Raw genomic sequence first — 12,855 nt, forward strand, 5'->3', positions numbered from 1 at the left:
GCTACAATAAGGTTTCCTCAGGGCCTTCTCTCCAGACTGAACAACCTCAACTCTCTCAGTCTTTCTCCATAGCAGAGGAGCCCCAGCCCTGTGATCATCCTTGTAGCCCTTCTCTGGACATACTGCTTACCAGTCCAGGAGCGAGGTAGAAGGATCTGGAGATGCTGGAGCAGGTCCAAGGAGTTGGTAGAAGCCTCATCCCTGGAGGTGTTTTAAGGCCAGGCTGGATGTGGCTGTGAGCAACCTGATCTTGTGTGAGGTGTCCCTGCCCATGGCAGGGAGGTTGGAACTGGCTGATCCTTGTGGTCCCTTCCAACCCTGACAATTGTATGATGTGATCAATCTGCCACACTTCACGCTTTTACTTAGACCATTGCTCAGGGTTGTATGATTTGGTAAATCCCTTAACTGGACTCTAGCTGGTGCTGACTTCTTCCAGTGACAACTGCTTCAGATTTGGGTTCATGGGGTTATAAATGCTGCTTTCAATTATTTCTTGCTATGTTAGAACTTTGAAAATGTCAAATCAGAAAGAGAGTTTTGTATTGTATAGGAAACTGGGTTAGGAAGGGTTTAACTAGAACACAGAGTAGGCCATTAAGCAGGATGCATTCATGTCACCCCTCCTCTCTAATGGCTCTGTCTGTGTTATGTTTTTTTTTCTCAACAGTGACGTTAAACAGCTGTGATCTGACCTTGCAGTAACAGTTAGCTCTGTGCTGCACAGATGGAAACAGAGCAGGTTTTTAATTGTGATGAGGTAGGTTCTCTCCCTGCATTGCATCAGGACTTGCTGAGCTGGTTGTGTAGTACCTAACCACAGCCCTTTCCCACAGGAAGGACTTGCAGTGGAACAGGGAGGCTGATAGATGTAATTATGTGCTATTCCATGACTCTCAAAGCATGAATGATGACATTTGGCTTTCTGTGACACTCACCTCGCTGTGTGAAGTGATGATTCCTCCTTTTGCTGCTTACTGATGGCAGCAAAGGTGGGGAAAAGCGTGCCTTGCGTGGCTGTGGAGGACAGAAGGGATGACGCTGCCCCTTGAATCAGTCTGTTCTCAAAGCCTTTCCAAGGAGAGAAGTTTTGAGGAAAAGGATCTGGGAGTCCTGGTAGACAACAGGATGGCCATGAGCCAGCAGTGTGCCCTTGCAACGAAGAAGGCCAATGGCATCCTGGAACAGGTTGCCCAGGAAGGTTGTGGATGTCCCCTCCCTGGAGGTGTTCAAGGCCAGGTTGGATGAGGCCTTGAGGAACCTGGGCTAGTGGGAGGTGTCCCTGCCCACAGCATTGGCTTGGAACTAGGTGATCTTTCAAGTCCCTTCCAATCCAAACCATTCTATGACTCTTCAGAGGTTCCCTCTAACCCCTACCATTCTGTGATTCTGTGGGGCCACACATGGAATTGATGGCTAGCTGCTACTTCACTGAAGTAGTTTTTAACTTCAAGAATAGGCAGCATTGCTCCTTCTTCTCTACCAAGATACTTCATGCTTACAATTTTTATCAAGATTTGCCTATTAATAATATTTCCTGTAATTGTGAGCAGTGATTTCCTGCTTCTGGTATTTCTGTATTGCCCACTTCCCCTACCTCCTTCACAGACAGTCCTTGTCAGAACTCTGTTCTGCTCTTGACCTCAGCCCAAACAGCTACTTTTCTTCAACCCTAAATTTTCCATTAACCAACATGAAAGGGAGAGAAGGTGACTATTTGATTTCCTGTGACTGATAGCAAACTACAGACATTGCAAACACTTCTGTGTCTTGGAGGGCTTATTACGAGAGAGAAGATAACCCTTTCTAAAGGTCATGCACATTCTAAAGCTTGTTTAAACCACATTATTACCACTATTATTTTTAAACCACGTGATTCCCACTGTTATTTCTGCAGAGGAAACAGCATTGTAGATCCACCCCCCCTTTTTATTTCACTGCTAGCATCTCAAGGCTGTCTGCACAATGACCACCACAAATGCCAGTTACACTTCTGAGTAGAAATGAGAGCCTTAGCCTGCGTCATCGCTCACATTTAGGGGCTCAGTTATGATTTGTGATACCACCCAAGCTGCTGAGCTATGAGATAAGGTCTATGTTTATCACCAAGAGCCCTTTTTCCACAGGCTCTTGCCACATGATGTCACAGTGTGGGTTTCATCTCTGATGACTGCTGCACCCATGCAGTGAGCGAGGTTGTAAGGAGATGTTAAGATTTTTAACGTGATAGTGCAGGAGAAGCTGAACAGCAGATTGTGAGGCGAAGCTCTCCAAGACACAGCCCTTGCTCTGTGCAGGATAGAACCCCAGCAGTAAGTTCTCTGTAGCATTCACACCTCAGAGGAAGCGTGGGTACGCTTTCTCTCCTTTTACTGTCAGGGTTGCATTGAGGGTTGAAGGAAGCAGGCAGTCTAGTTAATACCAACACTTCAGCTGTCACAGAGCAGCTGGCATCAGGAGAAAAGAGCCTGGGAGAGGGGAAGGGCAGAATTAGTTATTCTGGCAGAGCTGTTGGCCCGTGACATCTTTACAGGTTCATTAACTAAAGCCAGTTACCAGAAACATGGTAATTCTATGAAGGGAACTCTATGATATATATCACATACATGAGCTATGATATGATCACCTGCAGGCAGCAGAAGATAAAGTTGATGACTCAAAAAGTTCCTTCTAGTTCCAGCTTATATGTATTTTTTTTCCCCTTCCATACCGAAAAAATAAACACCCTATTTCTGGTTTCTATTCATTTTTGCATCTGGTCCTTGGTGCACCACTTCACATTATGAACAGCAACATCTGACATTACAGAAACATTTCGTTTTGCATTAGAGGAGAGATGAATTCACTAAATACCTCAGCCAGAAATACCTCAGCCAATACAGAAATGGGCTGGGTGGCTGCTATGTCGGCATTAACAAAAAGGCAGTGGAAATGCTTATTCGGTGTCATTTAATCCATCACTGAAGCTAACTTCTCCTCCCTTCTTCCCTCACAAATGTTCCTGGTGATGTAATTAATTTGCTCCTGCCCTGTCACTCATGCAGCTACTCCGCGGCAGAGTTAAAAGTAGCTCTGCTCTCAGGCATTTGGCTTTACGTCAGTGAGTGCCACTGCTGTTGCCCAGCTGTTTCTGTGATTGTGGTTTGCCTTCTGAGCCATCTCAGCAATCCCTGGAATGTGCAGCGTAACCAGGGATAACAGTCAGGGCAGGAGAAACGCAGCCACGGGAGATGTTTACGCTTGGCTACTACAGAGATGGCTCCGTGGCCTGTTCTGTACTAGCAAGGGACTGTAGCTTACCCTGTAGTGAGTGAACCAGAAGTCCAGGAATGTGAATTAATGGAGCGTGGAGAGAGGCATGTCCAGACTGTGTTCTCCTTGCTTTCCAAGCTTCTCTAGTGCCTGTGAGGCCACAACATACCCAGTGCACGGTTCTGGTGCCCCCACATAAGAAGGACATTGAACTGCTGGAGCAGGTCCAGAGGAGGCCACAAAGATGATCAGAGGGCTGGAGCACCTCCTCTAAGGGGACAGGCTAGGAGAGTTGGGGCTGATCAGCCTGGAGAGGAGAAGGCTCCCAGGAGACCTTAGAGCAGCCTTCCAGTACTTGAAGGGGGCTACAAGAAAGCTGGAAAGGGACTTTTTACAAGGGCTTGTGGTGATAGGGTGAGAGAGAATGGACTGAAGCTTGAGGAGGGGAGACTGAGACTGGGTATTAGGAAAAAAGTCCTTCCAGTGAAGGTGGTGAGATACTGGAACAGGTTGCCCAGGGAGGTTGTGGATGCCTCATCACCAGAGGTGTTCAAGGCTGGGTTGGATGCAGGGGGTTGCAGCTAGATGATCTTTAAGGTCTCTTTCAACCTAAACCATTCTTTGAATCTAGGAACATGGAAGCAAAAATGACAGAAGTGGCAAATGCAGGAATATTCTGGAAGCATCAATCTATGTGTTGTGTTTTCTCCACGCCATACTAAAGCCAAGCTGAATTTTTCCCTGATATCAAGAGCAGCTCTACAAGATTCTGCTCAGACAAATGGCATCCCTCCCAGCTAACTGGAGGCAAAAGTTGCTAAAGGCACAAGAATGTGCCCCTGCCCCCTGTAGATACCCTTCCACTGAAGGCATTCAGCTTCTTCCTTCAAAAGTCTTTTTCACAAGATCTGTACTCACAGCACTTGCACTCTCTGGAGCAAAGCATGATTTGGGATGCTGTTGGTAAAACCAGAGGTCAGACCTCTCAGAAAATGACTTGTTTAGGGAAGTGCTGATCTCTGGTAGCTGCTGGTAGGAAAGCTGAAAACTAGCCATGAGGTGCTTTGTGCTGGAGGGGTTCGGTGGGCCTTTGGTCACTGCTCACCCAGAGACACTGGATGGCCCCCAGGCCAGGCAGGTGTGCCTCACCCTGGGCGCTCAGTTACATAATGCTGTCAGTATTTAATAACAGCACAGGCAAACCGCGCCGAGCTGAGCTTCTCTTTCCATTTACTTCACATGGGAGGTGACAATTACAAGGAAGGTAGCATGCTATTAACACTGAGTGGCACAAATGGTTTATTGTGACTCTGTTACCTAGTAACAGCTTTTGATTGTGTTTTAACCTTACTAGCAATTTGCCATGTGCATTTTAACTGGGAATATAGGAAAGACTTCACCATGGGATCGTTTGGGTTGGAAAAAGACTTTAAAACCCCATGGTCCTCAGCACCACGTCTCTGCTTCTTTGAAACACCCCCAAGGATGGGGATTCGACCACCTCCCTGGGCAGCCTGTGCCAGTGGTTGAGAACCCTTTCAGGGAAGAAGTTTCTTCTAATCTCCAACCTAACCCACCCCTGGTGCAACTAGAGGCCATTTCCTCTTGTCCTGAAAAGCCTTACTGACTGCTCTCACAAGCTATATTTAAAACCAAGTTCTGAACATTCTGAAATCCAAGAGTCACTCTGTAATTTCAGAGCAGTTGTAACATCTTATCCCCCAGTAACAGGCTGCCAAACCCACTTCAGGTTAATGCCCATTACCATTTGTTCTAAAGATACCAACTTTGTGGCTGTAGCAGGCAGCTCAGGACACTGGGGCTGCCATTCGTATCTGATGCACTTCTTACATGACAAGTTTGGAGACAGTAATTGTGGAGGTATAGCTCAACTCCATACATTTTTATTTAGAGATTCCCAACAATGCATGGAATTAGCTACTGTGTTTTAGCCAGGATAAAAAACAGTTTTCACATCCCCCAACCCATTACAAGATGGATGTGAAAACTGTTTCCCATAAGTATTTTTTTTAGCATGAGGGATTTCAGCATGGAAGCTGAGGGGATCAGAATGTGTTTTCTGGGAAAAGAGAAGGAAATCCTCTATTGTGTACTGTGTCCAGTTCTGGAACCCCTATTACAAGGAAAGTATGGACATGCTTGAACATGTCCAGAGAAGAGCCATGAGGCTGATCAGAGGGCTGGAGCACCTGTCCTGTGAGGACAGGCTGATAGAGTTGGGGTTGTTTAGTCTGGAGAAGGCTCCAAGGAGACCTTATTGTGGCCTTCCACTATCTGTAGGGGCCTACAAGAAAGCTGGGGAGGGACTTTTCAGTAGTGATAGGACTATGGGGAACAGATCCAAGCTAGAGGAGGGGAGATTTAGATTAGACATTAGGAAGAAGTTCTTCTCCACGAGGGTGGTGAGACAGTGGAACAGGTTGCCCAGGAAGGTGGTAGAAGCCTCATTGCTGGAGGTTTTTAAGGCCAGGCTGGATGTGGCTCTGAGCAACCTGCTCTAGTGTGAGGTGTCCCTGCCCATGGCAGGGGGGTTGGAACTGGCTGATCCTTGAGGTCCCTTCCAACCCTGAGAATTCTGTGATTCTGTGTTTTTGGTAGCCTTGGAATCAGCTGCAGAGATTGAAGGTAAGAATTAGATCCTTGGACATGGATCCAAAGATGACCAAGGATTAAAGTAACAACTATTTTAAACACTCCTGTCTGTTGCAAGTGATCCTCTTAATAAATGAACAAGGAAAAGAGATTTGTTTTTAGAATATCCTAAACAGAGTGTGGGTTTGGTTTGTGCAATCTGCTTGGATTCCAGAAGCTTTCCCAAAGATATTTGAGGCTGTGGGGTGGACTCCAGAACATCTGAAAAATACTTTCTAAAGATGCATATCAACACCTTCCCATTTTGGTAGGAATAAACATCAGTGTTAACATTTGATCATAGCACAATCCAGTGCTTCTTGGTCAGCATGCCTGTCACAACATAAATCCAGTGCGTCCAGGTAACGTCATCGCTCGTGGACAAAGGCTTAGGTATGACTTTATTTATACCACAGCTAAGGCTGAAAGATATGGCTTAAATTAAGACACTGTAAGCATTAATAATCTGATTATCAATGATCTTTACGAGCCCTGCATTTTAAACCTGGTCCCACCTATCATTACATGCTGATTTACATCACACTTTTCATGTATGCATACACTACATTTTTCCAAAGGAGGACAGCAGCTGGACGAATAGCAGCCTGTGTAATGCTGTAAGAAAACTAATGGGTGAATATTATTCCTGTCTCAGCTGCAAGTTACGACCCATTCCACTGATTATACGTAGGCAGAATCAACATTCCTTCCCAGCAACAGTATGGCTACAGCAGAGCATCATTCAACTCCCAGCAGTACACCCAGTAATTGATACTGGATGGTCAAGCCTACGGAAAGCAAAGTGCTTGGCTGACAAATTGTCTCATGAGAAGTTGGGTTTTTTTTGGTGACGTTCTGTGGCATTTTCTAGGTGGGCCCTGGAGAAGACCCGATGCAACTCTTTGTAGTTTCCGTACCGTTATCACTCGGTTTCATCGCTCGTATCCCGCCCAGACAGCCGAAGTGAGGTGCCGACAGCCCGGCACGATGGATCGGGCGTTTCTCTGCGGAACACCGCTCCGACCGAGGCACCTGCTGCTTCCATCCGCCTGCCCGCGCCTCCCTCCGGCGGCGCCGAGGCGGAGCGCAGCCTCCCCGGCAGCGGCTGACCAGGGAAGCTGGCCCCATACGCGAGAGCGCAGCTCATGTCCACCGCACACCGCTCGGCCCTCCTCAGGGGACAGAAGCTCCCTCAGCCCAGACCCCACAGAAAACACGGTCGCGGCAGCACCGCAGGCCCGGACTCCCAGAGCGCACGGCAGGGGATCTCAGGCTCGGCCTCCCCAGGCAACACGGAAGCAGGCACCCCTGTAGCAGTCACGCCTCAAGCCCGATCCCCCCGAGAACACGGCAGCGAAACCCGGCAGCCCGATCCCGCAGAGGACATGGCGCTAAGGGCACCTCAGGCCCGGGCTGTGGGAGGCCCGTCGCCGCTGAGGGTCGAACCGCCCCGCCCCTGCCTCTCCCGCCAATGGGCGGCGGCGCCCTGTGACGCGCCCTGCCCCGTGCCGCCCTCTGGCCCGCCCCGCCCCGCGCATTCCAACGTGCCTGGGCCCTGAGGTAAACACGGCGCGGCCCCGCCCCCGGCCCGGCCTCCAGCAGCTTCCAGAAGGGGCCGGAGCGCGGCGGCTGGGCCGCGCGGTGCTGGTGGCGCAGTCGGAATTGCCGCCGCAGGGCCCAGCCGGCAGCGGGGAGCGCAGGGGCGGGGCAGGGGGGTGATGCCCTTGTTTATTTTTACCCGGGCGGCTCATCCTCTCCGGCTGCCCCAGCGCGGCCCCCGCCGCTCCCCGCCCCGGGTCCGACGGCGCCGCCTATAAAGCGCCGCCCGCGGGGAGCTGAGGATGCAGCTTTACAGCTCCGTGATCACCCACTATCCGGCAGGAGGGACAGCCGCTGCAGCAACCGCTGCTGCCACCTCGCCAAGCACTGCCGGTGTCTTCAAAGTCTCCCTGTCGCCGGGACCCCCCTCCGCGGAGGCACCGAGCGCTGCCGTCGCCGCGGGCCCTAGCCCGACCGCCGAGAGTTCCGCCAAAGACGGCTTCGTTCCCGCTGGGGGAAGCAGCAGCAGCAGCGCCGCCGCCATGCCCGCCTTCTCCTCCTGCCTGGAGGTGATGCCCAGCGGCCCCGCGGCGGGCTCCGGCAGCCGGCCGGCGGGCGGCCCGCAGTACAGCTCCTGCGCCCAGGTCACCGTCAGCCGCCGCCGGCCGCTGGAGCGGATTGTGCCCATCCGGATCGTGCAGAGACCTGAGGCCCCCGGCGAGCTGGTACCGGCCTCTCCCCGCAGCCGCGCCTTGCTGGAGGGCATCCTGGAGAGCATGCGGCAGGCCGGGGGGGACGGCGAGGCCGCCGTGCTGCCGCCGCCCGCCGAGGAGCCCAGCAACCGCAGCCTGCGCCTCAGCGAGCACTGCCAGGCGCTGCAGGCGGCGGCCGCCGGCGCCCAGCCCGGGCTGGTCCCCGGTTGTCGCTCGGCGGAGAGAAGCAGTAGCCAGGCGCAGCCCGCCGCCGGTCGCTCGCCCGAGGAGGAGGATGAGGATGGGGGCAGCCCCGATGTGCGCAGAGCGCCGGGCGGCAGGCCGGAGCGCAGCGAGAAGCTGGCACTGTACCTGGCCGAGGTGGAAAAGCAGGACAAGTACCTGCGGCAGAAGGGCCGCTTCCGCTTCCACATCATTCCCGACGGGAACTGCCTCTACCGCGCCGTCTGCAAGGCGGTGTACGGGGACCAGCGGCTGCACGGCGAGCTTCGCGAGCAGACCGTGCACTACATCGCCGACCACCTGGACCACTTCAACCCCATCATCGAGGGCGACGTGGGAGAATTCCTGATCGGGGCCGCCCAGGACGGGGCTTGGGCCGGCTACCCGGAGCTGCTGGCTATGGGGCAAATGCTGAACGTGAACATCCACCTCACCACGGGCGGCCGGCCCGAGAGCCCCACCGTCTCCACCATGGTTCACTACCTGGGACCCGAGGATCCCACACGGCCCAGTATCTGGCTGAGCTGGCTTAGCAACGGGCACTACGATGCCGTGCTGGACCGCGTGTGCCCCAACCCGGAGTACGAGGCGTGGTGCAGACAGACTCAGGTACAGCGCCGGCGGGATGAGGAGCTGGCCAAGTCCATGGCAGTGTCCTTGTCCAAGATGTACATTGAGCAGAACGCCTGCTCATGAGAACGTCTGGGCCGCAGGCTGGGAGCTTTGCTGCAGGGACTGGGACAGACAGAAGAGAAGGTGTGCTGGCTGTGATGGTGATGCCTTAATCCTTAACGAAGCAGCAGCACCCCAGACCGAGAAGGACTGTAGCTCGTGGGGGATAAAATGCAAAGGCGTTTGTAATGTTTCTGTTGTATAAACTTAGCCTCGGATTATTTGCAAGCAGATTCTCCGTGTAGCTTCGTGTTCCCCCCTCCCTCCCTTCTGTCTATTTTCTATCAGAATGTATTTTTTGCACAAGATTTTTAAACTGTTACCTCCATCTTCTACATCTGACATATGACTATCTGGCTTTCAGCTGTACAGCCAAAAACGTTTGTAAAGAAGTTTTGGGTGGGTTTTTTGTTTTGGTTTTGACCCCTTTTATTATTTTTTTTTTTTTTTGGTAAATAAGGCTGATGATGTAACAGCTATTTTCTTGCTGTGTTTTTACCACATGAAGTTGATGTCAAACTGACCCTCCCTGACCGCTGGAAGCGTGGCGGGTGGTTCTCTTGCAGAGCCGAAACAATGGCTTGTGTCAAAAGTGCAGCAATGTATGAACAGGCTGCTCTTCAGAACAGTTGCTTTCCTCTGCCTGGAGCACAGGACAGGTCCTTTGAGCCAGTTGGAATGCAGCTACAGATGAACAGTACAGGGAGCAATTGACTCTTCTGTATTTAATTACTGTTTTGAGTAAACTGGCCTCTTGTTGCCTGGCTGGCTCACCCTCTGCTCCATTTATGTTATTTATCTCTAATAACAGAACACTAACTTGCAACAGAATGTTGTGACTAGATAATAGCCTCCTGCTTTGGCAATAATTGCCTTGACTGCACCTTGGTGTTTGTGTTTCTGAGGTTATGGTGTCTTTTTGTATAAGCCCTGGTTCTGGTTGGGGTTGGGTTTTTTTTTTGGCACTGGTGTTGCACCAACAAAATCCTTATCTGATCACAACATTTTTTAAGCCACTTTATTTTTCTTAACCAGGAATGGGATTCCACAGTATGGTTTCAAAGGAAGTTATTTAAATGGAGGTTTGTATGGTTTGCTGGGTCAAACATGTAAATGTTTCCAAGCTGAATTCTGTCTCTCCCTACTTTTCTGATTCACTTGGTAGGTATATTTATTAAGTAATGCAGTTTGTACTTTTGGGTTGGTTGGTTTTTTTTTAATTATGATTTTGTAATATATTGTGATTTTTGGGATTTTTACTGTATTTGTATAATAGGAATATTCACAGCTAAAGTGGAATGAATAAAGAATATAATTTTAGTTGGCCTCTTCTCTACCACCCTTTGCATTCCTGCTGTGGTCAAGAGCAGCCTGGGCTAGTGGAAGGTGTCCCTGCCCATGGCAGGGAGGTTGGAACTAGATGATCTTTAAGGTCCCTTCCAACCCAAATTATTCTATTCTATGATCTTAAGGGAGGTTGTAGCCAGGTGGGGGTTGGTCTCTTCTCCCAGGCAACCAGCACCAGAACAAGAGGACACAGTCTCAAGCTGCACCAGGGGAGGTTTAGGCTGGAAGTTCAGAGGAAGTTCTACACCAAGAGAGTGATTGCCCATTGGAATGTGCTGCCCAGGGAGGTGGTGGAGTCACCATCACTGGAGGTGTTCAGGAGGAGACTTCATAGGGTGCTTGGTTGCATGGTTTAGTTGATTAAGTGGTGTTGGGTGATAGGTTGGATGTGATGATCTTGAAGGTCTCTTCCAACCTGGTCTATTCTATTCTTTGATTCTATGAAGGATAGGGGGGTTCTCCAGACTGTTTATCTTCTCTGCCCTCAATTTCCACAGTTCAGAGGTGGGGACGAAGGGGCCATAATACTTGACAAATGTGAACCACTGGTCGGTCTGTTGCCTGTGAGCATGTGCAAGGCATGCAAGCATTTAAACACAGTTGAGTATCTGCAGGATTGTTTGTAAGAGATCTTACAACATCTCTTTGCAATTATCTCTAAGAGATCTTGGAGTATCTCTTGGCAATGAGAGATCCTAGTAGAATCTCTTCACAATTAGCTGTAGGAGATCTTAGAATATCTCTTTGCCAAGGGGAAATATTTTTGTATGATGATATGCCTTAGAAAAGAGGCTCTCCAGCATAGTTCTTGGGCTGGTGACAGCAGGGGATGTGATGAACCAGCTCTCAGCTGAGCCATGCATGCTTGGGCTTAGACTTTGGCCACTGGGAACCTCTTTTCTGCAGCTGGTCCCAAACTTGTTTTAGGTTTGCCCTGTCACAAGTGAGAGCTCAGCAATCTTGTTGCTTGAGTAGAGGTGATGTCATAAGGAAATAGCAGGGGGTTTGATCCCATTACGAGATGGAAGTGTCTTGCAAGTTGTTAAGCAGCACTCCCTGTGCATGCTTGTGTCTACAAATGCACCCCTGATCTCAAGGGCTATGGCCATCCTTAAAGGGCAGGAGGGTACTGGGCTAAAATTAGGATAAAAAATGAACTAAATAGCTGAAATGCAGCAGCCTTACATTTCAGCAGGATCAATTGTGTATGTATTTGGTACTGTTTTATTGATGCAAAATGTATCACTTTAATTACAAAATACTGATAAATTCATGGTGGGGAAAAAAAAACCTTCCAGACTTGCTAGTCCAGTCTTAACTTTCTCAGTTTACTGAAAAGTGGAGTTCTGAGCTGAGAGCTGGGCATAGATGGATGTGTTTATGAGGAGCAGAGGAGGCTGGTGAGGAATATGGCTACACAGGTGGCTGAGATGCCACTAAGTCCAGATGCAGGCTAGTGATGTCTGAGCAGCAGCAGGAGCAGCTTTATGCAGTAGTTTATAGAGGTTGTGATTCTCATGCAGGAAGCTTTACAAAGCCCCTTGCTCCAAGAAAGACAGTGAGAAGGGCAAGGAAGCTGCTGAAGGGTCTGGAAAGCAACCCTGGTGAGGAGCAGCTGAAGGAACTGGGATTGTTTAGTCTGGAGAAAAGGAGGCAGAGGGGAGACCTTCTGGCTCTCTACAACTCCCTGAAAGGAGCTTACAGGAAGGTGGGTATTGGTCTCCCTAGTAATGAGTGGTAGAATGAGAGAAAACGCTCTCAGGCTGCATGAGGGCATGTTTAGGTTGGAGTTTAGAAGAAACTTCTTGATGGCAAGGGTTCTGAACCACTGGAACAGGCTCTCCAGGGAGGTGGTTGAATCCTCATTCGTGGAGGTGTTTCAAAGAGGCAGAGATGTGGTGCTGAGGGACATGGTTTAGCACCAGCCTTCATGGAGGCAGAGAATGGTTGGACTCGGTTATCTTCGAGGTCTTCTCCAAGCAAAATGATTCCATGATTCTATGAAACTGCTTCTAACAGTGTCACTTGCCCCCAGCAGAAGCACAAGTAGGTGCAAATTTCCCCTGTTCAGGAATTCCAGTAACAAGGGAAGGACAAATACTGTCTTTGCTCATCGTTTCAGTACCCAATCATTTTGACCATGGTTGATCACTGCAATGACCCAGGCAGTCCTTAGACCTGTCTGGGAATGTTGGCCAACAGACCTTTTTCATTCACTGCAAGTGAGGAGATCTTGATTTTCAGTATTGGTTGTACTGATGCTGTGTTGGTTCTGAAGCAGTGTTGGATCTACCTTTAAGTCAGGTAGAAAATGCTTTTAATTGTAACCTGAGTGTGAACTGGAGTCTGGGGGAGCATCAGCTCCATGATGCCATCTTTGCTTGTTCCTATGACCTAATTCTGTGCCAGGTGACACGTCAGATCCTTCATTGCAGGAGTTTCTCAAGGTGCCAAGACC

The 12,855-nt window shown here is 50.0% G+C and overlaps 1 protein-coding gene across 1 annotated transcript; it reads left to right on the plus strand.

Annotated features, from left to right (window-relative positions):
- The first annotated feature begins 7,568 nt into the window (after positions 1-7,568).
- On the plus strand, positions 7,569-9,478 carry OTUD1 (OTU deubiquitinase 1). Its single transcript, XM_054171433.1, has one exon. It carries the CDS (start codon positions 7,746-7,748, stop codon positions 9,072-9,074), a length of 1,329 nt encoding a protein of 442 aa, XP_054027408.1. The 5' UTR covers positions 7,569-7,745; the 3' UTR covers positions 9,075-9,478.
- The last annotated feature ends 3,377 nt before the right edge of the window (positions 9,479-12,855 follow it).

Source organism: Dryobates pubescens, chromosome 21, assembly GCF_014839835.1.
Source record: "Dryobates pubescens isolate bDryPub1 chromosome 21, bDryPub1.pri, whole genome shotgun sequence".
Classification (NCBI taxonomy): domain Eukaryota; kingdom Metazoa; phylum Chordata; class Aves; order Piciformes; family Picidae; genus Dryobates; species Dryobates pubescens.

What these genes read in the sequence shown, in the direction of transcription:
- OTUD1 (XM_054171433.1), top strand. Translation starts at nt 7,746, where the DNA reads ATGCAGCTTTACAGCTCCGTGATCACCCACTATCCGGCAGGAGGGACA.